This window comes from Diorhabda carinulata, chromosome 5 (genome assembly GCF_026250575.1).
Source record: "Diorhabda carinulata isolate Delta chromosome 5, icDioCari1.1, whole genome shotgun sequence".
NCBI lineage: Eukaryota > Metazoa > Arthropoda > Insecta > Coleoptera > Chrysomelidae > Diorhabda > Diorhabda carinulata.
The window spans coordinates 7,315,908-7,341,589 of NC_079464.1; the positions used below are offsets into that span (position 1 = coordinate 7,315,908).

The 25,682-nt window shown below is 33.2% G+C and overlaps 2 protein-coding genes across 3 annotated transcripts in view; one reads left to right on the forward strand and one right to left on the reverse strand.

The window, feature by feature from the left end:
• Nucleotides 1–3,149: 3,149 nt before the first annotated feature.
• LOC130894633 (neuroendocrine protein 7B2) overlaps nt 3,150–25,682 on the reverse strand; it is a 31,478-nt gene continuing 8,945 nt past the window's right edge. The window contains exons 5-7 of one of the 2 annotated variants that reach the window (XM_057801554.1): nt 9,208–9,398; nt 7,145–7,201; nt 3,150–4,346 (exon numbers count right to left, since the gene is read on the reverse strand). In XM_057801554.1, the coding sequence (XP_057657537.1) occupies nt 4,272–4,346; nt 7,145–7,201; nt 9,208–9,398 (323 nt within the window). In that variant the 3' untranslated portion in view covers nt 3,150–4,271. The remainder of the gene's footprint in view (nt 4,347–7,144; nt 7,202–9,207; nt 9,399–25,682) is intronic. The other variant, XM_057801555.1, reaches the window with a different exon arrangement.
• LOC130894632 (cytochrome P450 4c3-like) lies at nt 10,638–23,428 on the forward strand. Its single transcript, XM_057801553.1, has 8 exons — nt 10,638–10,954; nt 15,167–15,367; nt 16,195–16,380; nt 18,593–18,966; nt 19,307–19,375; nt 21,216–21,387; nt 21,656–21,829; nt 23,141–23,428. Exons 1-8 carry the CDS (start codon nt 10,774–10,776, stop codon nt 23,296–23,298), a joined length of 1,515 nt encoding a protein of 504 aa, XP_057657536.1. The 5' UTR covers nt 10,638–10,773; the 3' UTR covers nt 23,299–23,428.

The following is a 25,682-nucleotide window of genomic DNA, read 5'->3' on the forward strand; positions in this document are numbered from 1 at the left end:
GTGCCCAGAAACTTTTTTTATGTGCTCAGACCTCAAGAGGATGCTTGATGGTGGATGCTCGATGGACAGACATTTTTCACTGATGACGAGGTTATCGCCAAAAATGGAGCCTATTTCGAGGCTTAAGACAAATCGTACAAAATGGTATCGCCCTTAAAAACAACTTTATTGATATTGAATAAAATCTAATTTTGTCTAATCTAAAATTTTTTCTAAACCAGCTTACGAACTTTCCAGCCCTCCTGTTTCTTTGAGGACAATGAAGTAGCAGTGAATTCGGAATGTAAACATGGATAGATGAATTGGACTAGGGGTGCATTTGGTTACAACAAAATAATGCCAAGGCACACCTAGTAAGGGCAACTATGGCTGATTTGACTTCCCAAAACGTCTCTTGTCAATCAGAGGTCGATTTGTCGCCTTGTGGTTATGTTCTATGGGGTGTTTTGGAATCTCACATTAATCTGAACCGCACACGGACCCTTCAAGATATTAAGAACAATATCAAAAGAACAAATTCCAAAGAAACGCCTCGTATATTTAAAAGAGTCATGATAGAACGCCAGAAATCGCTAAGCTCAATCTAATGAGAATAGGGAACTTCACCTACATGATTTTCTATGTGAAACAAAACCTTAGGTATGTATCTACATCGTAAAAACAGAATTAAAATTTTCGGATTCATAAAATACGTTTTATTAAGAGTTTTAAAAAAAGTAAGGTATGTTTAAACACCTTGTATAAATGATTCATGTCAGATATCTCAAATACGGTATGAAATAGAGACAAATAGTTTTTATAAGCATGTCTCGAACGTTTAAGACAAATATTGGATATCAATATACGAGGGAGGCTCAAATATAAACTGGAGGTTTTGGATGAACACGCAAAAAATTAGTATCACAAAAGTGGCTGCACTGGGGTTAAAAATGGGCTGATACAAGCATAGAGAATAGCCGGGACCGCGTAACCTTGCTTTTTAGTGTACTTATAGCCATGAGCTACAAGGATGTACTAGTGTCTATTGCGCAACGCATCATTATTCGTTTTTTGGTCAAAGATAATATAAAATTCCCAGAAATGTATTAAAAGTTAATAGAGCAATTCGGAGATGAGAGTCTATTCAAGACAAGACGCGATATGTCTGAAGAATTGGGTATTAGCGTAGATAATATTGAGCAAACAATTTATGAACACCCAGATAGGTGCCAAGACTTTTGAATTTTAAGTAGAAATTCATACGCTGGGAAATTTGTACGCGTCTTCTGCAGCAGTATGAAGAGGAAGCAGAAAATTTATTGCACCGAATATCCACCACAGAGGAGACTTGGAAGAAATATGAATATGAATACACTGTAAGGGGGAAAAGTGTTGTGTGCCGTGTGTAGGGACAAAAGAGAAGTAATTGCGGTTGATTTTCTCACCGAACAACGATTTGTTGATACGGAGTCTACAGACAAAAGCGACGTGCTATTCCAATCCGGGATGCAATATTGCAGCAAGACAATGCGCGACTTACTATGGAAACGTTAACCAAATTTATTTGGAAACCACTGGAACAACCTCCTTATAGTCCTAATTTGTCGTCATGCGAAAGAAGTAATTGGCGGACTGCGATTCGAAAGCAAAGAGGAGGTAGAATCCTTCGACCGCGAATGGTTTCGAGACAAGCCGAGAGGTTTTTACGAAAAACGCATCCGAAAATTTCTGGATTCTGGATCTGTGAAACCCAAAGCAGAACGACGAGAGATAGTGCGACATTGTCGCAGAAAGAGGCCTGCAGAAAGATTGGCTCTATGTAAAAAAAGCGAAATTTCGTATGTTACTAAGAAAACAACAACAATATATGCTTGCTTGCAGAATATTTTTAATATACTGCAGAAAACTGAATAATAAAAACAAACTGTTGGAGAAGAGCAGCGATACTAGAGCAAGCAGTGTGAGTTGATACAGCCGGCATAGTTAGTTACGTAATGTGCCAAACGTGAGCGGAGGCAATTTTGGCTAGTTGACAACTCAGCTGTGACGGTCGGTCGGACAATCAAAAAGCAATACTGTCAGCTGACTCAGGGATAGAGCTGCGCGCCTCAGCAAACACATTCTCAGTCTATTCACTATTCACTTCGAAGTGATAGGAAAAACGACTGATTTCAACGTTTGTTTCTATCGGATAGTTCCCACTACTTTAGTCACTTCACTCCCTCTGCTGGGTCGCTGTCAATATTACCACTGTTACCGGCAACGATACGACGATCAACTCAATATAATTCGAGTTTATTATTGCTTCTGTAATGCTGAAACGACCAGCAGCCAGTGACACCTCTGACCTAGAGGCACTAGTGACAAACTAGCTTATGTCATGATCAATGGACCTCCAGCTGGCTATAAAGGTAACAAAAGATTTTTAAAGTTGGCTTTATGCAGCAAATATGTTACTAGTTTTTATAAAAACTTTATGCCAACATCTAAACATAAGCAAATGTCAGATATGGTTGGAAGAATTCAGAATGAGTTGAGTGACACAACATTGCCATGTTTTTCGCAGTTTTCTTGACATAATCTAACTTAATCTATTTAAGATGTTATGTTACATTCCAACTCATTTGTAGGCTGAGACCATACATTAAGTATTTGTTTTATGATCAGTAAATATTACTTATTTAATTTTATATTTGTATTTTTATTTTTGTCCCAATAAATATGTCTTTTAAATACCTTTAAACTTCCACAAATAGTGCACAAAAAATAATGTAATTCCTGCAGAAAGTTTTTAAGCTATTTTGGGTCAGTCTCAAAAAGCTCTCAAGAACAATCGGCTTTGGGGTCTGTAAATAATTTCATCTGTAACTGATTCATACTGAACACACTGCTTACACTATCTCTAAAACAAAACTCACAATTACACTGTGTGACGCGCGTTTCGATAACCAAATTATCGTCTTCGGAGACTAAAGATAAACAATTTACCTTCTTTCGGTATGAATACTCTGTAACTTATTATTAAAACTTTTCAATGTAAAATTCCAATTCATATTTGAACCACTCTCGTATATGTATCGAAATTTCTTTTTTGTTTATTAGTGTATTTTCATGTTTTTTTCTGACAAATGCTATGGTAATATCGAAGAAAAAAAATAAAACAACCAAAATTGCATTAAGAGAATAATTTTATTCCGTTTTTGGTATATTTAAATTTTTTTAAGGTTAAAAGTGAAATAATAAACATATAAAATTACGCCTCAGTTTTAATTATTATTTTTTTGTAATAAGAGAAAAAATTAGATTCAATAACATTTATAAATGGTTTATTCAAACACCAATAACTATTTTTTTTAAATATTAACAGTCTATAAACACAAGAGAGAGTTAGATTTATGTTATAACCACCCTTAACATACAAATCTTGAAGTAGGTTTCAGTATATATTAAATAAATACTAAATAATTTTTAAATGGTTACTGGTAAGAATTCGTAACTTTCACTGATTTTTTTCCAATGAAATATTTGATTAAAATCAGTATATAATCTATTTTACACGAAACCACAAATCGGCTACTCGATGTTGAAGATATTGAAGCTGAATTTTAACACTCGAAGAATACTGGATAGGAAAGATAATTAATTGAATAGAGTAAAAAAATTCAACATCTTTGATGACAATAAGTATAAGTTGTCTCATATAAAATAAAATATTACTAGATCACTTCAAATTTAACGAATTAATACAGTAAAATTGTATTTTTGATTTTTTTTTTCATCTAAAAATCATTAAACCTCCTCACTATAACGAAAAAAATTGTTGACACAATCATAATTTTGATTCATAGTAGTTCAATAATCCACTTAAGTTACGTTTTGATTTTGACCAAGGTATAAAGTAGGTCCGAAAAGCTAGCGTTGAAAACCATACCAGAGCAAGTTCTTCGTAGCTATATGTAAACATTGGTCAATCTCAATAGGGCCTTGAACGTGACTTAAGTTGATTTGTTTTCTTTTGTTCTTGGTCGACGTCATGATATGTCAAACATTGTTATGATTTAAAGTATCATCATTCTCTTGAGAATTGTTGGATTGCCTTCGTTCTAACTCTAACAGCAGGGGTACCTTTCTGTTTGTATTAAATTCTTACATTGAAAGCAACTACTATCTAAATTTTTTAAACACATTTATCGAGAGATTTATTGTTCTTTGGATCGTCCGAGTTCATAGCCGTAGTCAGTTATTATCATTGGTCATCAAGTTTAGTTCAAAGCTAATAACTTGAATTTTGTTTATAATATTACGTTATTGCCTTTCTTTGCGGCGACAGGAAGTTTTTCTCCATTCAGGAATGGATTATGATGATCCTGAAAAAAATATATATATAGATTTTTATTAGTCACAATTAAAAAATATCAATCTTTTCTAAAGAAATTACTTTTGGAATTAATTCAGAAGAAATAATGTATCTATCTGTTGAGAAGCCACGTCAAAACAAGAACTTCAGTCCCGTCCCTGACTTATTTATAAATCAGAAAAAATTTTTATTATCATGTCACATTATATAGGAGAGATTTCTGTGATATGCAAGATCTTAACATGAATATGAATGCCACTCAACAACATTCAAAGTTCAACTTTAATATCCTGGATACGACTTACACACCCAACTGGGTCGCGGGAAAAACTACCACCCAGCCTGCCTGAAGTTAGTTCATCGATGCCAGAAATAGAATGGGCAAAACTTAGACATGAATAAGGCCACTGTCCCCGATGGATGGAAAAAGGAAAAAAGACAACAACTACCATCCGATTGTTTTAATCCCAGACATTGCCAAAGTTATGGAGAAAGACGAAAATCTCAAGTCCGCTAGCATCATCAGCGATCATCAATATGGCTTTAATAAATATAGATCAACCGGGGATCTCCTGACCCATCACTAACGTATGGACTGAAGCTATAGAGAAATATGGGGAATCCCGAGCAATCGCAGTGGATATATCGAAGGATTTTGACAAGGTTTTCCATGTCAACCTTCTAAATATATTGAGGTTGCATAATTTTATCAAATTTTTAGATTGCAGACATTTTTAGGAAATTATTTTGTATATTTCAATGATCAAGTTCCGTTTTCAGAGATCGCTTTTACCTTTGGTCTTTATCGACGATGATATGGTTGTCAAAACGTGCGGGAGACACTGAATAATGTGTTTGGAATGAATATCATCATAGGTTCCTTCTGTGGGAGAATAAATCATGTGTGAGAACTTAATTTGCAGTGCAATCTACTATTTCAAATAATCTAAGCTACTTCTAGATCTATGGGTCAAGCAAACTAATTCTAAAGTGTACTTTTTCATGGTATCTAGCAACACATATCCACTTCTGGCGATAGTTGTAACTAGTGAATAAATCTAATATTAACATGGTATTTCATGATTATATGGAATGGATAAACGAGATATATTTGATGGTGTTCAGGTACCAAAAGACATAATAAATAACTTAAAGCTCACTCAAGTTGTGTTTGAAAGTCTATTGTCTTCTATTTTGGTTTCACCGAAGACAGTGCTGAAAAATCTTGTCGTACTTTTGATGAATGATTATCCCAAATAAATAATTTAGCACGAGCACATTGGACAATATAAATTTAGACGTCTTCACTGTTTAGTACAAATTTGCTTTTGTCTTTTAATTGTATATGTATTATATAAAATAATAGTTTCAAATTTATTGTGACCATTAGAAGAAGAATTGGCATTATTGCCAAATTTAGAACAGACTATAATAACAATCAATGCACGTAACTATATCGTCACCTTCGAGCGTTTGATTTCTTTTCGTACCATCAATGATTAAGTCTACCTTTGAATGTGGAAATGTAGAACGTTTCGAGTTTATCTGGGTTAATGTTTTGCCATGGCCGGTTACCAGATTTAGACCTACTCGATGAGAATGGGGAGAAAGCTGTTGAATTTATACCACCCTAAACAGTCTCTGCGTCAGTAAATCAACGAAATTGAAGTTATTTGAAACGATAAACCACCAGAAGACATATTTATGTCGATGCCTAGACGTGTACAAGTGTGTATTCAGCTACGGCATCGCCAAACACTTTTCAATGCTCAGGGGCTTAAATTTTCATTGAATGACCTTGGACAATTATTGTTTCAAATTGCAGATGTGTTGGTGCTCAAATTCTATCAGAGTTAAGTAACTTTTCCCATAAATGAGGTATTTAGACCCCAGTTTCTATTCCTCTAATGTAAACAATTTGGTTTACCTAAAAATATCTCAATGCCTCCGCGTACAATTTCAGAATTTGGTTTATAAAACTTTGGAAATACTAATAGCTATCCCTGGCACTTTTTCGCAGTCAGGAAATTAGAAAAAGAAACAGTGAATTTTCAAGTAAAATGAATGAAAACTAGATAAAAGTAATTCTGCATAATGCATACAATCCAATGTTCAAAATGTTTTCCACCATTTCCATATCTATTTTTTGTTTGACAAATTTTATTCCAAAATGGAAGGGTGAGAGATCCGCAGCCTCTCGCGACATATTTTTGAAAATTTACCAGTCTCCACATAGATCGTTTCTAGCTAGTACTACCAGCCAATTTTTGAGCTATATGTAACTTATCTTTAGACATTTACAAAAAATGTGTGGCAAATATTAAAAGTGATAGTAAAGACACCAAAGTAAACAGATACAGCTGTCTTAGGGGCTCATCTGGGCGTGAGACTGCGGATCAGCATCAGCATGTAGACTTCCCAAATAGCACGGGCCGAAGGAACTGAGTGTAGAGGAAATCCTCATGATTCCACTTACGTACCTACTAGACAGGAATTTAAAAATAAATATTTCCAGTAGGAAGGAGTGAGATTTAAATAAGCTCAACTTGCTTTTACATAGTCACACCTATTACAGGGATGGATCTAAAAAATATGAGCTGTCTAAAGTAAACAAGCGCAAAGGGGGTAAAAAAATCCTTCTTCTAGTAAAGTATACTTGTCTTATGCAGATTAAACTGGTGGTAAATTTTAAAGATAATAGACTAACGCCAATTGGTTCCAAAGTTCCAAACTTCCATTCAAATTCTAATTAAACAATTCCAACCTACACACAAAATAGTTCTACCAAGCCTACAACTATTCAATTACCTTCTTTCGTAGAAACTTTTTTGTGATCATATTTGTATTGGACAATAATTGATTCAACTGTAAAAGAAATTATAGTTTGAACAATATAATGTATATATCCACTACAATATAATATAAGGAAGGACTGGCAGATTGAAATGTGTAAGATAAATAAGGAAAAGTTTAAACGAGAGTAAGTGGTTCATAGACCAGGAAAATAAACAGATGAAAATATCATGAAAGGAATCACTACTGTGTGACAATTTTTCTCCATTAATCTTTTCGATATTTATTAAATCATCTCCTAAATATATTCCAATGTCCGTTAGTTAAGTTATAGTTGTGGGTTATAGGGTTATAGATCAGGCATCCAACCTTTAGAAAACAGCTTTATCAGAAGAATAATCACTACATATTATAGGGCCTGTTAATCTTTAAGGATTGATAGGATCTCGAGTAGGAACAGGTTTAGCAAGTAGTTTGTAGTCGCAATCAATTCTCGAGGCTGCGAAAAACACACACCCAACACAGCAGAAGGAAAGGGGATAGTCAGAATAAAATATCGAGTAGAGGGTGAGTGGTAGTTAATCCCCTGAATGAATTTTGGACGGGATGGTTTTAATTACGTGTATGTGTGTGATATAAGTTAAACTCCTTCAACCATCTGCTATATAAACACTTATCAATTGTATCATTTGCTGCCTCAACTAAGGAGAGTATTACCAACATAGAATACTTGATGAAAAGCAATTTTACTTGTTACATTTTGGTCTCTATAGAATGATGAAAACTGTCATTTCTACAGATAAAAGTATTATTTGCGGTGAAAGAGACATATGAGAACAGAAAGATGATTTGATGTATTAGGCAGTGAAAAGAAAAGGCAGTAGAAAGAAAATTACGTATTGAAAACGCCAAGTCAATTTTTTTCTTAGTTTTAATCAGAATAATAATTTATTATTTATATTATAATTGTACTCTAAAAAGAAATGAAGGAAATCGAACAAAGTAAAATAATTTAAACACAATCTACAGAAATATTTGATGATGTTTCAATATCAATAAAAATAGAAAACTCCATACAGTTACAAAAGTTGTTGAGATGTTGGTGATGCCATTAGAAAGAGGATTGACTCAGGCTAAGCTGGACTCATAATATGGTGATAGGCCTGAAGGTAATGGAACTGAAAGGATGGAGAGTTGTTATCGAGAACAGAATGGTGTGAGGAAGCAATGTCCTACTCCAAGTTGTAGTGCCATTTGTTGAATATAGTTGAGAAAATAATATCATCAGAGATAACCTACTAATTGTATTGATACTCTTTTCACAAAGTAAGAGGAATAAATTTGGACTAATATTAGAGTAATAATAGTTGATAGCATGAAATGCTTCGTACATAACATTCTTGAACGTAGGGGATTCAGGCGCTATGAAATTACCGACGAGCTTTGGAGTTACTCGATCGTTAACAGTGTTTAAACCTCTAGTGGAAATCACTAGAGCTAAGAGAAAAAGGAAAAAACAAATAGGCACGGTCCCAGTGATATGCATGCAGATTTTTACCTTCAAAGGTAAGATAAACCCCTCATACAGCTACAGAAATACTACAACTAAATAAAGGGGAAGTAAAGACTCTGGAAAGGGTAGTAAAAGGGTACGCGGAATTTATTTATCATAGGTACAACCCCGGGAGGGTCACTCATCCAAACTTTGTTTTGTAGAATACTGGACGCATATCCTCGACGTTTGTCAAGCTTTTATTGGCAGAAAGAGGAAAATACAGGGATTTCACTTCATTTCAATCAAGGTGGACAAAGCCTCTTCTTTCTTAGTATTAGTAGTACTGCAACAAGTAGTAGTACTAAACAGAAGGGAAAAATTAAGAAGATTTAACAAAAGAAGTATGGAATAAGAGGATATACAGATCAGTATAGCGAATATCTGAGGTAATATAATCATCGTAGAATTCGGTACAATATAAACAAACAGTATTTCAACGATAAATTATCTAGAAATATTTATATCTTCAGTTTACCTAAATACTATGAAGCAACAATTTGTAAATGATCATTTTTTTATGTACCTTCACTGATTGTAACATTCGTTCCAATTCGAAACCATCATATAAATCAACCGTATTTTCATTATCGTCCATGTCGTTCGAATCTGGACACTCAAACATATGTTCTGTGTCACACATACAATCCTGCGCCGCCTGGTATCTTCTACTGAAAGTAGCCGTATTTTCGAAATCTTCTATACAACCTTGAGTAGCTAAAACGTAATAAATGTATGAAAATATGAGGAAAAGTAATGTGAGAGGTTAGATCGGTTAAATGATAACTTTAGCACAAACAACAAATATAATACACACTGAGAAAAATAATTTTAATAAATGATAATTAGGTATAAACTCAACAGCAAAAAAGCCGGACACTTGGATTTGGTCTTATAATTATGTTAAATATATTTATCTTTTTATTTTATGATAAGAATTTCAATATCTGGGATTAAGCGTTTAATCCACTTTCTTTTGCCAGTATCTTCTTGGTATTTTTATATTACATGTCTCTTTATTCACCCTGTTTTGCCTATATCTGTATCTTCACATGTTTCTTGACACACTTCAAGCGTCCTTCATTTGGTCTCTTTTTAGTATCTTCCGCTGTGCTTTTATTCTACAGGAATGTTTGTTCCTCCATTATTAAGTCGATTGGAGGTATACGACCAATGATTTTGATTGTTTCATTCGACACCGTTCGATATTAACATATGACACTTGTCTTCTCCTCTATACTAATAATTAGTGAATTCTTTTATTTATTAGTTTCAGTAACCAAATCAAACAGGAGTGGCTTGCAATAGAGTACTTAGTAGAACAATTTACTCTTATTTATTGATGGTCTTTTGATGTAAGTCTTTGTATTTGGCTTAATTTTTCGTTGCGTTTTGTGTAATTTCCAGTACATAATTCTCAAAATTTGTCATTTTCTTAAAAACCTACCCCTAGGTAGCGTACTGTTCTTTGTTGTCTGAAGATGGTATCATTAAGAGACAAAACTATGTCTTTAGTAATGTACTAGTATCAATAAAAGTATGTTTTTTCCAAGTATGAAAATATCACCGCAAACTTATCAAAATTTATTTCTGGCAGGAGTTGTAGGTAAAGATACTGTTTAAAATTCAGGACGGGAAGATGACAACAAATTGAATTCTTTTTGAAGTTGGATGTGACTATAAAACAGGTTTAACTACTGATTCACAATAATTAATTAATGAAATAGGTAAATTAATTGACATAATATGTTACGGGCAGGCTTCAAATGTCGCATTCGTTTATTTCCTTGTTCATTTTAAAACTTCAGATATCTTTTCATCGAATTGTATTCCAACTTTCACTCTTCAATTCACATTTCTTTCGATATGATTTTCTAATGCACTATTTCTATGAGTTAAAATGTGCTTTCGTAATTATTGGTATCAAATATTTAGCTATAAGTTATCGTTGAGAATGTTGTTCCAAGCAGAAAAATATCGGAATTATTCGATTACTTCAATAATTTATTTCAGTGTTATTTTCATATCATTTCATCGATTGAACGCAGAATTTTTCAACAATACGTATCTTACATTACCTTGAAAGAAAGCAATGCTCGTTTTAATTGTTTCTCTATCTTTTTTATTTATTTTGTTTATATTGTTAATAATTATTCCGATTTTACATAGAAATTTCGTTAAACGTCAATCAAAATATCTATGGAATGTGCCCGGGCCGAAACCAAATCCGTACTATGGAAATTTGGGAGCGTTTATTGGAAAATCTCCCGATGGTAAGTATGTAAATAGCATTTAAATAACAAAAAAGTCGCAATTAGAAAAATTTCATGTTCATAGAACATCAGTTAATTACGAAAAAAAAAATTATATTATAGTCTAACCGTCCTATTATTCACCATTACTTATTATTCTAATCGTTCTTCCAAGGAAAAACAATTAGTTTCCAGGCTATATGCCGCGACGATTATTGAATTAAATTTATCCAAAAACGTACGATGACTTGACTGGTAAAATCAACTTGTTCCAATCTTATTGTATCTTGTCAAGATAGTATAATAATAGTCTAATAAAATAGCTTAAAATCTTTGTGTTTATTCATTATATCTCGCTATTATCTATTGTTTATGTGTGTTTCATAAACAGACTTTTCTTCAATCAACATCTGCGATACTCGAATGGTTTGGTTTGAAAATAATTTATTGATGATGATTGATTATGTTGAATGTTTCCTGTAAGAATTTTTAAGCCTCCATTGCTTTTTTAGAGCAAGTTAATTTTCACACACTGTGGCTATTTTCAGTGTTAACAGTATGTGTAAGTGAACGCTATTTATAAAGTACACTTTCATTTTATTATTTTGCTCATACGACGCGCCTATAGCTTACGCATGCATAAGTTTTCACTCAGTTTTCGACAATTGCGTTGTTTTGATATGGAGATAACCTCTTCTACCTCTCTTAATCTCAGTTCAACGGCCGCCTAGTACTATTTACTGAATGTTTTCGATGATCTCTGGATGTTACAGATTCTCGTCAGTCAAGTTGGAACGGCCACGTTTGAATTCAACTGTACAAAATTTTCCAGTCGCAAATAATAGTGCAAAGTCTAACTGCCTTTCATTTGCGCAGGCCTTTAAAAAATATATATTCAAATCTTGTTAACCAAAAATGAACTTCCAAAATGATTGAAGTTTTAGTGAGAATCTTTCAACGCACGCGTAAATATCCTTCTCAAATTATGTTGATAATTGCTGACATCTTCAGGTTGATTTCGGATATTTTTCAAGCCACCCCTCGTATTTTCCATAGCAAATGAAGTCACAGAACAAATTCAAATGAGAAAATTTTCTTATAAAATGATTTGATAGATAATGATTTGGCCTGAAGCTATAGTAAATAATTTATTATAAGCATATACCACCACTGAAAAGATAGTTCTTTCAAAAAATGCAAATGATTGTTCATGGCGTGAACTTATTATCAATAGTTAACGAAATGAACTGAATGAAATGGAATTTTTTTAGAAATAGGAAATCCATATTTTAACATAAATTCGACTATCGAAAAAATAATTTCGAAACTAAAGTCTGGCTGGAAAAACAGCTAATACTTGTTGAAAACCATCTAATAATATAATGGATAAACCTCGTAATTCTTAAATTTAATGTTATTATTTATTATTATTATTATACAGATATAAACCTCAACAGCACATTGGATTGGATTTTTATTTTAAAAGTTCCTGTAGAAATATCAGAGAATTATTCACTTTTAAAGTCAATTTCTCAAAGAAGACAGCCAAATATGCAAAAACCATAAATTTTTATGAATTATTTGGTGCCTCGATATTACATAAGATGGCTAGTCTCTATTTTCTTGTACATGGTTTAATTATTCTCATATAAACATCGAAAAATACAATAAGGAAATGATTGAAGACAAGGCTGAAATTTCTGAAAAGAGAATTATACGAAGGTTGTTTTTTTATTCAATCTCCGATCGCTTAGTATGATGGCCAGGAATTCAACAGGTAATTGATGTACGTTGTAAGCGACTGTACATCTTCTTTGCTCAAACGCTCTGTCACTGGCGAATCCAACAGGTAATTTCATTTTGAGTTGCAGTCACATAAACATGGCTGTCGCTGTTCACTCTCTCCGCGAGAGTAAATTGCGAGCCGTTACTCGTTTCTTGCAAGCAGAAAAAGACAGTGCAACTGAACTACATTTAAGAAAGAATCCAGTGTATGGAGACACCCTTATGTGCAATGGCATTCGTCAATGGTGTGGCAAATTTAAAAATAGCCGAACTGATGTTCTTTATGAAGGGGATCAAAGACGCAAGACTGTCACTGCAGACGAAATTGTTCAGAGAGTTGACCAAAAGGTTAGGGAAACTCGCTATATCACCATAACGGAATTATCGAAGCAATTACGAGAAGTTTTAAGATTTGCTCTGTAGTTTAACGGTACTGAATAATTGCACCAGAGAAACCAACCTCGCCGAGTGGGTGTAGCTTTGGACCGTTACAATACTGATGGAGAATATTTTTCGAAATTTCTAGTGACAGGTGATAAGACATGGATTATGTATGACACGCCCGAAACGAAACGGCAATCATAACAATTAACGCACACATATTTCAACGAGACCCGAAAAATTCAAACAAATCCTTAACAGCCGTAATATTAAGGAAGCTTCTTTTGGGACTGAGGTATGTTGTGCAGTTAATGCAGTTATAGAATAACAATTAATACAGATCCATTTTGTGGAGCTTTACGACGCTTACGGAGAGCTCTTAACAAGAAACGAAGGGGCATTTTGACTTCTGGAATTATTCTGATCCATGGCAATGGCAAAGAAACCGTCACAACAACAAAGCTTGTTCACAGATATGACAAATGTCTTAGTTGTCAAGGTGATTATGTGGAAAAATAAGCTGTGTTGTACCTTACTTTTGGCGATAAAATCTTTTTTGTATATTCACCCGTCTTTTTTATACAGCCCTTCGGAAACACAACTCCCGTAGATAGATTAATTGATCGTTATAGATTTAAGAAATCCCTCTTTTTAAAAAAGGAAAATTATTTTGGATATACAAAGAGAATTGATACACACGGAATACGATACTGGCAACATTTCTCAGACGAGAACTGTCGGATAAACGTCTATGTATTGTGCATATAACTAATATTCCTATATTGCTAATTCTCGTGAGTGTTGTCTACTAAGAGAAAGAGTAACTGAATTCATCTTTCTCACCTATTCAGACTCAATCCGTAGTGCGCAAGCAACTGTAGGACGGAAGTTGATTAGTTATATTTGATTTTCAACATCTATGTATACAATTGCGGTTGTGATCATGCTCATAGCATAATTTCTAAATGATGGAGACAGATGAATGAATGTCTTGCACCGTTGGGTCATCGTCCTTTTCAATCTACACCAAACCGAGTGTTTTAGCAGATAATAAATATGTCACTATTTTTGTGAAACACCCGATTACTCGTACGAGGGTGTTCTCAGAATTTTTTAACGTAATCTCCTTTTAGCTCCACTTACTTTTCCCAGCGATGTTCAATAAGTTCGATATCCTTTTTATAATAAGAATCGTCAAGCTCCTTAAAATAGCGATTAACTGCCGACATCACCTCTTTATTGTTGGAAAATCTTTGACCGCCGAGTCATTTTTTCAAATCTGGAAGCAGAAAATAATCCGAGGGGGCTCAATCTGGTGAATACGGTGCATAATTTAAACTTTAATTCATCAATTTTTACCATTGCAATAACGGATTTGTGAGCTGGTGCATTGTCTTGATGAAACAAGCTAAATACAGCCGTTTTTACTTGATTTCTTTGCTGAAACGTTGCATAATACTCGGCGTTGATAGTTTTTCAAGATAGTCAATGAGAATCCCCAAAACCGACGCCATGATCTTGCCTGCAGTCCATTGTTTTGATTGTTCTTTTGTTTCGAGTGTGAAGTGATGGACCCACGTTTCATCTATTGTTATGAAACGTGGCTTTATTTCCGAAAAATATCGTCAAACACTAGATAGAAACATCTCCACTACGCTGTTTCTTCAACATTTCTTGAGTCCTCACCTCATTTGGTCGACCACTACGACGCTGGTCTTCGCAGGTCGTACGGCTCCGTTTGTTCTCTGCTACCCTGTTGATAACGTAGGAGCAGTCGTACCCAGAGTAGAATCTAGTTCAGCTTTTATATTGCTTGGTCTGTGTTATTTCAAATAAAAATATTGTATCACATAACGATGACCAATTTTTTTATGTTTACAAATTCACTGACTATTGATAAGTGCTAAACAAATACTAAATATAGTATAGATTGTATATTTTCTAATACAGTGGTATTTTTCAAACAAATACCGCCATCTTTAGGTATTGAGTGTGCGAGATCATAATAATTTCTTATGTCTGTAATTTTAAAAGAGTTTTAATATTTTTTTTTATATGTATTTATAGAATATTTAAAAGAAATTGCTTCTACTTTCGAAGAATATGGAGATTTGGTGAAAGTTTACAAAGGTCCATTACAAACTATATTGTTGGTCGGTAATGAAAAATTTGTAGAATTTCTATTGAGCTCCAGTAAATTGATCGACAAATCTGATGAATATGATAATTTGAAAATGTGGTTGGGAAATGGACTTCTAACGAGTACAGGTGAGTTAGTTCTATATAATGACAAAAAATTTATTTAGTTTCTAATTTTTTGAACCTCTTTAGATGTTTTTGTGGACAAATCGTCTCAATTTTAGGTCTCTTAAGACTGCAAATCAGTTTCTAAAACAGGTAAAAAATTGTCGTTTCAACTTCCTTCGGTCTTTATCTATCTGTCTATACATTTCTATCAACGTCACTTTGAATATTGAATTTTGAATCCTATGAATTTAAAATTTTTACAAGAATTTAAAAAACTCAAAATCACAACAAATCTCAATTAATTATTATGAGTAAAATTTTATTATTGTTATACATTTATACATATATCTTATATTGTATTTGACCACAATTTCAGTCCCAGACGATGAATACATAAGTATTCGAAAGCTCGGAAAATATATTAAAGTTAGTACAATTTGATGTTTCATTGCCAGGTTCCCAATAAGAAACCACTCTTAACCAGAAAATCTGCAGATTTTCTGATACCATCTGTTAAAGTGTGAAATTTGTGCTTTACCTAGATAGTTTGCATAGAAACGAATAGTACGGTGGACAGTGAACGCAATAGGACATGTTACTGTTGTTCAAGATCCAGTTGATGCAAGAATTGAATAATTTTCTCTTTGAACTGAATCAGCAAGCTATTCTACCGAATACCTTTCTAATTTACACACTAAAGGGTTGACGCAAATTAACGATAGCATATATATTTAATTTTCAAACAGAAAAAACGTAAAATCAAGACAATTTAGAAACAAAAAAATACAATGATATAACGACTTTTTACAAAAATAGTACTTTCCATAATCATTATTTCACGTTTTTAGGCACTAAATGGAAGCAACGTAGACGTTTGATAACGCCAGCGTTCCATTTCTCAATATTGGAAAATTTCGTTGATGTATTTGAAAGCGCTAGTGATATTTTTATTAAAACTCTAGCGACACAAGCTGAAAAAAAATCCTTTGATATATATCCCTTGGTGTCTTTATTAACACTTGACATAATCAGCGGTAAGTTTCCTTCGCATTTATTACTTCACATGTGTATATTATGCATATCTCGTCTCTAGAAGTAAGTCAAAAACTCGACCTAACATCAACTAATTGAAAACATATCGTTCCATTACGTCTTTCCAAAATTACCAGTACATCTTCTAGCATTCGTAAATCGAGTCTTCCTCGCTCGCAAAAAAATATTGTGGACATAATTGTAGGAAATCGTATTCCCTATAACACTATACCAGTAGAACTGAAAGAAAATTTTGGTGTTTTCCAATTTGGAAACTCAAAATTGCGGCCGCATGTACTTAGTTGATATTGTATTGCTTTCCGTTTTTATGTTCACCCCTTTATTCGTGGGGTTATTTAATAAACACTGACTCTTGTCAATTTTTTTAAATACTATACAATACACTTAACTAACTTATAATAATTCACTTAACTAATTTATAATAACTCATCACTATCACTTAACTAACTTGAATAATTTATTTAAATTCTTCGATTACTTTGTAATTTTTTCTGGTCTCCGACTATTTATTATAAACAACTTAACCCAACTACGCTACAGAAACAGTATATATATATATATATATATATATATATATATATATATATATATATATATATATATATATATATATATATGGCTTAAGGCTTAAACTCAAAACAAATTTTTCGTTCAAAAAATATAAAAAGTTAGTCCTTCAGAACCATACAATTTGAAAAAATTTTTCTTGTTTTACGAACATTAGGAGCCGATATAAGATGATTGTCAATGTATAGCTAAATATTTATGATATTTTTAGCGCGACTAGTATTATCTCTGATAATCGTGTTACTTAACTTAAAATAGTTTATTTTGACCATGGTTCATTATCTATATCTAGGTACTATATCTCTCCATTAGGCAAGTATTTCAGACCATGGAAATTAATGACAGAAGAGTCTACTACCTTTTTACCTCCCATGAGCTGCATACACACAAATAAATTGAAATTGGCTGGAGCTGCATACACACAAATAAATTGAAATTGACTGGAGCTTCACACACACATAAATTAAAATTGGCTGGAGCTGCACACACACAAACACTCAAATTGAAAAGGACTGAGCACAATGCTGAGGCAGCGCTCATTACTGGTGAAAAGCAGCTGGAAGCGATCTAACTGCAAGTCGGGGCGCAAGAAAGAACATCTAAGCTTTATATGCGGTACTTAGGTGAAATAATTGAACCTCGGATTAACTTCAAACACGACGAGGACCTGTTAGAATTATATGGGCTGGTGGAAAATCCATGGACTTATCCAGTGGTTGATGCTTAACACGCGCGTGTGTGTACATTGCTTCATAACTGATATTATGAAATTTCAATTTATTCGGATTGTAATGATAGATTTCTTTTTATACCCTACAAAAATAAGTTTGTATCATATAACAGGTAGAAGTGACCTTACCTGCTAATCAAATAAAAGTATAAATATACTATTATTTAAAAGCTACAGGTGGATTTTTTTCACCTGTAACTTGTGGTGGAACATTATGGTACTGTTATTATTGTTAATTAATGCCACAATTCGTTTTTCTAATTTTAACTTCTTACTTGTTATTTATGTTGTCGTCGATGTAAAATTCGGCAATTTCGGATCATCACTACTGTGATGCCGATAAACGACATAAAAACGTTAAAGCATTCCAAAAAAATATTTATTTTAAATTAACACAATTGACTACAGTTATAAGAAAACGAATGATCTGACAACATGTAAATACATATCTACAAATCTATATTTATAAAAAAAGCTGCTTGTTATTCGTTTACAGCGAACAACTGTCAGCAAACACATGGCTCCCACAAAGGTGGTGCTGGTACATCTTTGGTTACAGTCCTAGGCATAAGGAGGGTTCGGGCCTAGCCCCCTTTTAATTTAATTTTCAAATTTATTGCAAAATATTTGATCTTAAAATGAAATATATAAATTTAAATTCTAGATTCTGGGTTAGTTATTATTTAAATAGGTGCTCACGAGCTAGTTACTGTTTGCAATGTTTGCATACAACGCTTGCTCGGGCCCCACACACTCCCTCTACTTTCTCCTTCTACAATTTAATACATTAAGGGAAGAGGGGCGATCCTGATCCTAGTTACAGGACCCGCAATCAAATGTGGGGGCCGTGAGCAAACTGTTTTCTAGAGTCTCAATTGAACCGTTACTCGTTTCAGAAACTGCCATGGGTATATCAATAAACGCCCAAATAAACAACCAATCCGAATATAGAGCTGCCGTCAAAGAGATGTGTTCCTTGATACATTCCAAGAATTATTCAATTGTTGCAACAATAGGTTCATATCTATATCCCTTTACGCCTAACTACTACAAAGAAATCAACACATTGGAGAAACTTCATTCGCATACCATTTCGGTAATTAGAAAGAAAATGGAAGAACGTAAGGAATCTGATGATAGTGAAGAAGACGACGATATAGGTATAAAAAAGAGAGTTGCTTTTTTGGATCTGTTACTAAAAAGTACTGTTAACGGTCAGAACTTATCTGTGGAAGACATTAGAGAAGAAGTGGATACGTTTATGTTTGAAGTAAGATAACATAGATTTTTCCAATGATATTTAACTTATTGATGTATATTTTCAATGCATTCAATTTCACTAAGTTAGTGTATAAGGGTTCTGAATTTATTTATATATTTTTCTCAATGGGGATGTTTCGTCAAAAGTCACCTGGTGTCAATTCTTGACAGATTTACTGGATGTAATAAACCGTATGTCTGAGCCTATCATTTTAGTTACAACGTTGGTTAGTATAGCTAGATACTTCAATTCAATTTTTGTTTTATTTTTATTGTAACGAAAATATTTTTCATCCAGAGTTATGTAAAATATTGACGAACATTTAATAAAATATATTTTTATATTTTAGGGACATGACACTACTTCATCTGCAATATCTCTCACACTTTATGCTTTGGCAAACAATCCAGCAGCTCAGGTAAATTACTTCGCTATAAATGAGACCTCCTTCCACTTGGCAATAAATAAGATTGTTTTATTATTATTATTATTATTATTCAGTATAGGACAAGCATAAATACGCTCTTAACCCATTTATAAATAAAAAAAACTGTATAGACTAATGTCAAACACTAACAAGTATGAACCTGTTAAACCTTGTATTTAGTAGAAGAAATAGAGACAGTCACATCTCAGAGTCAAAATGAATGGTATTGAGAAACTCGAAGTGATTAAATACTTACGTTTAAAAACGCTATGATTCACAAAGATTTAGTGGTGACATTAGAAAAGTCTGTAGTGGTATACGACGTAGGGAGGGAGTTGTCGTGAATTTATGTCTCTAATGAACGCTTGAAGTCCATGATATTCTCTTGTAGAATAGACATGGTACATAATATCCTTACTGCCGAAATGAACATGATAGATACCACGAACGCTTATTCAAAAAGACACTTGTAATTGTTTTTGACTGCATTTTAGGCAAGACAATAAAAATTTTCCTGCAATATTGCAGATGGCGTCTCATGTGTGATGTCGGTTTTCGTATGTGAAAATGTCCTACGCCGTAATTCAAACATGTCTACCTTGTTAAGAGTAATCTCTAATTTTACGAATAGTATGATTGTTTTACTTTCTTTTAATCATTCTTTGTTCATTGACGACGTGGCACATTTTTATAATTAATAGTATGTAGTGCGATAAATATGAAATTCGTGTATTGTTAAGACATTATTGGAAACACAAGTCACAAATCGTGGTAGCATGGAAAGTAGATTTGACGCTTGAAAAAGTAGATAACCAAACTTGAACCAGCACTCGCTAGTTATCAGACTCTCTTGGACTTCCTAACGATACCAGATATATCATAAAATCATTAGGTAAGATCTATAAAACTTAGTTAATCGACATTCAAGCGAATAGAAATGTTCAAACAGCTTCTGAAAGATAATAGTATAAACGAATTGTTACTTGCGATGGAAAATGAATACATATAAACAACCCGAAAGTGACAAATTAGTCTTGTTGTGTATCTTGTGGAATTACGAAGGTTTAGTTTACGTCGAAATCATTCCAGATGATCGAAAAATTAATGCCAAGGTATGTAGTGGCCTGATGATGCGAATATATGAAGTTTTATCGGAGAAATATCCATATTTGGTTAACCGAAAGCTGGTTCTCTTACAATAAGATCCAGAACCTTGCACCATCAGATTACTAATTATTTAGATCCAAGACGAAATTCTTTTATGAAAAATCCAGTGCGAGAATTTTTTTCATTCAAGCCGAAAGAATGATTTTATCGTCTTAAAGGGCTTGCTGAACGTTGGGTTAAAACCATAAAATACGATGGGTTATACTTCCAATGTTAAGGCTTTCTGTGTAAAAATATGATGAATATGAATAATGAATGATTGATGAATAAAGTGAACATTGGAAAGCGATATTATTTATGAGAGACCTCTATAATAACAATGATGATTGTTAATAACCGCTGTATAAATTCCAGGTGCCATTTAAGCAGGGAACCGAATTTTTTAAAAAAGACCAAGGTTCTACGTAGATGAAGTATATTTGAAATACATCCCTTTGAATACCTCAGCATTCAAAATCGCGCTTATCTTCTTTTTTTCTCATGACATTATTGCTTTGCTCATCATTTAAATCAATCCCAACCTTTGGTTATTCCTCATTTCAGTAAAATTGTGTTTCAATTAGTTAAAAATAGTGGCTTTTTGAGATTCGAATCACCATCGATTATAACTAATCTTTTGTTAATTACTTACCCCGAAGTTTTTTAAAGAGGCAAAATTTTTTAGGAAAAAGCACTTGACGAACAAAAAATTATGTTTGGAAACTTGGCAACAGCTAGACCCAAAATTGGAGATTTGCAAAATATGAAATATTTGGAGATGGTTATAAAAGAAACGTTACGACTTTATTCGTCAGTACCTTTTTTTGGAAGAACTGCATCCGAGGAATTTGAGTGGAGTAAGATAAATATTATTTTCGAAAATTTACTCTCACATTGCTTTGAAGTACTTCATTTATCGTGCATAATATTTTTTACGATTTCATGTGATATTTTCATCAAAGTTAATGAATTTTGAAGCAACCAATTAATATTTCAAACCCTATTATTTCCTCAAATTCTATGTTCATTCTAAGTTATCAATACGATAGAAATGTACAATGTATTTATTAAATTTTTTTCATTTGTTTTCGTTTTATAATTAGAGAACATTTATTTTATTTTTAGATAATATAATCGTTCCAAAAGGTCAACAGATTGTTATATTCCCATACATAATACATAGAAACCCAAAAAATTTTCCGGAACCTCTGAAATTTATACCAGAGAGGTTTGAAACCATTGATGGAACCCGTCCCTACACATACATCCCGTTCAGCGCTGGACCTAGAAACTGCATTGGTAATTACAACTCAAATATCAATAATATCATTTTTTTGCTTCTTATACAGTTTGATTTTTAAAAATATCCAATCTAGGAAGATTTTCATTTTTTCTGTCTAAGTCTGCTATTTCTTCGAGGTGATTTTTTTGTAATCCCCCAGCATATAATGTCATTTTTCCATCAAGGCAGGGTACCGGCAGAACAGATGCTCTACTGCCTGTTCTTCGTTAAACACTTTACAATAGTTGTCCATTACCAATCCCCATTTCTGGAGTCTTGTGCCAACAGTGATGATCCCAATGGTCTACTAGATGAATTGAAACGTGAATTTTATTATCATTTTTGTTTACTCTCATTTCATCCTTAACCAGATCGCTCTGGATATCATACAATAACTTCTGTCTGACCATTTATCCGATGTTTGGTTTTTTCAACAATTACATCTATAGTAGCACTATTACTATTTTTTTTGGCATCCTCTTCCCTTGTACCACTTTGTGCAAGCCTATCTACTTTAGAGCTCCCTTTCTCTTTGTAGTGTCCCGGTATCCAGCAGGGGCCTTCTTTGGTATCACATGCTACTGTATTTAAGACTGTCTGGATATCTGTTTAGATTGTTGTGTTTTTGTTTGATTCACCACTTTCCCTAAACAGTTGGGCAGTTATCTCTTTTGTTTTTATTTTTATTTGAAGGATATTACATCCATTTTTGAGTCGTCAAAGCTTTTGGATCTCCAGTTCCTTAAGAACAAGATCCTGCTCTTGTTCCATTTTTTGTTACAGAGCTATCTATTAAGATGAATATTTTTTTATCCCCCATGATTTTCATCCTGTTCTTCTCTTGTAGGACTGTTTATTTTTATTCTCTTCGTAGTTTGTAAAAAATTGAAATCTAAATTCTTCTAAATATCTCAAATCTAAGGATGTTTTTATGTTAAATGAGACATACTGTATACTAGGGTATGCAATCATTTTTTGTTGTTGTTTCGCTTGAAGGATATCACATCCAGTTTTGTTTTGAGTCGGTGAAGCTTTTGGATCTTCAGTTCCTTTAGTAATAAAACCTTCTCCACTTCCATTTTTTGTTTCAGAGCCATCTATTAAGATCAAGATTCCTTTATCCGCCACGATTTTCATCCTATTCTTCTTTTATAGGATTGTTTATTTTTATCCATTTCGTATTATGAGAAAAAATTGTTAATTCTAGTCTTCAAGAATGATTTATTCAAATTTCAATTCCTCAAAATATCGCAAATCTAAGGATGTCTCCATCTTAAATGAGACATACAGTATACGAGTGTCTACATACATTTTTTGTTATGTTTCAGGGCAAAAATTTGCAATGCTCGAAATGAAAAGTACAGTGTCAAAAGTGTTGAGAAATTATGAACTACTTCCGGCGAAAAATCATCGACTCAAACTAGCTCCTGAATTGATATTAGTCTCCAAAAGTGGTATACATTTGTCGGTAAAAAAGAGGGAATAAAATAAAAATTATGTATGCCCTACTGTTACTGACAAGCATTATCGAAATAGTGAAACTAATATTTTTTGCAGCAATTTATTTTTTATATTTTTTTCATGATAGTATTTAAGTAAATATATTTTAACTTCAAGGAATATTATATTCTTTTCCACATAAATGAAAAAAACATAGATAAACGAATTGGAAGAAGAGAACAAACTCAATATTTGCTTCATTTGGATTTCAGTTACTTTATACGAGGGTTATTAATGAAGTTTGCGATAGAAAATAAAAACAAATAGTTATAATTGGATATGACTTTATTGTTTTTAAAAATATTCTCCTTTGAGATCAATACACTTTTGTATGAGTTTGAACCAATTGTCGAATTTTTCCATTCCGATTTAGGTACCTCCAAAACATGTGTTTTGAGCACATCAACCGCTTCTTCAGGTGCAGAAAAACGTTGTAGGCGGATGATGTTCAAACACGTTTTTGATGAACTGATGCGTGAAAGTTCGCATTGTCGTAGTGGACGATTATTCGTCTTTTAGGATTGGCTATTCCATTCAGAATTAACCGTTCTACGTTGTTCTAATGGGACGGTGGCGACATATCCAAAAAACATTTACTTCGATGTGCTTCGTGCGCGAACAACTTTTGTTGGATTTGGCTCATCTCGAAAGACCCATACAGTCGATTGTTGTTTAGTTTCGGTTTCATATGTCAAATTATGCGAACAAATCTTTTTACAACCAAATGTTTATGCAATATTGAATATATGCGAGTGGAACTAATATCCAAGTATACCACAATCTCACGGGATGTCACATAACGATCCTGCAATATCAGTTTTCGCACAGCATCGATGTTTTCTGGCACAACAACCTATTATGGACATCTTTCACAAAATTCGTCTTGTAGCGAATTGCGATCACGATTGAATTCGGAAAACCTTCGAAACACGGTGGCTTGAGATAGTGCTTCATTACCAAAAGTCGAAGCAGTTGATAGGCACACTGCTGTTAGTTTAATTCACGTGAAAAGTCATACGAAATCATCGCAATAAAATGTTCCCGATTCCCAATTCAAATTTGACATATTCACATCAGTGCTGCCATATCTCAAAACTTGAGTAGCAGCCCTTGTATTCTTGTATTAATGAAGCAACAATTTTTTGTGACATGGGAATTCGAAAATTTGCTATTTAAACATGAACTTAATTAATAAAAATATACGGTTTGGAACGGCCATATGAAATAGATTCGAAGAACGCTTAGAAGTTTATTTTCTTTCATAACTTAACCTGAGCAACTACCTGCGCACATTTATAATTACAAATCGACGTTTTTCCCAATATAATATTCTCATGCCATGTAGTTGGTTCTACTCATGTAAATGAAAATGAACCCTATTTTATGAGAACAAATTGTGTTTAACCGAGACGCCTAAAGCCAGATCCACATCTCACATAAATTCTTGTTTTGCGTTGCATTCGGCAAAATTTTTTTCGACGCACATGAATTATGTAGACCAATGGACGCCAAACAGTCGATCACGAGCCACCAGTTTGATACAAGCACTCTCCTAGTCTGAAGCAGATCGTTGATAAACAAAATCCTCCGCAACACCACAACAATAAGCAAGAATACGTGGAAATTCTTTCAGACTTAAGACAAAAATATGATCAATGATTTCAATATTTCAAAAGCATATTGATTGTGGTTCAAGTTGCATTGAGATTGAAAACTATGTTCAGGTCTACAACCTTGTGCGAAGCATCTTTTTCAATTATGAAATTCATAAAAAATCAATATAGAAACAGACTGAATGATGAACATTTGGACAACTGCATCAGACTGGCGGCCACAACATACTCTCCAAACTTCAAGAAAATACTTGATGGCCAAAAAGAGTTCCATTCACACCATTGAAATGAACATTGGTATTTTGATTAATACTAGAAATAAATGTTCGTTTGTAATAAACTGGTTTAAATTCCATTTTGTGTACTTTCTTCGACCCCATATTCCTAAGTAGCTCACACTAAACTTGCGGCACATAGTGATGTATATGTGGACGTACTAAGAAAATTGACTATTTGAATGAAATGAAAAAAGTGTCATTTTCAATATTATCAACCACCTCGTTACCAAAAAAAAGTTTAAAGCAAAGGAGATGTTGTTGGATGAAGTATCTGTATATAAATAGAAATGAATATATTAAAAATCATTTATCAAATATATTATCCCTGGATGAGAGTACTGGTCATTTTCGAAATTTCTTACGCATGTCTCCTGCAGACTTTGAGGCCCTAATAAATTAGATTAGAAAATTATACTCAATCCCTGTAATTACTTGCTCAAACACCCCGTAGCCTTCAACAAAATCACAATACACAAGTA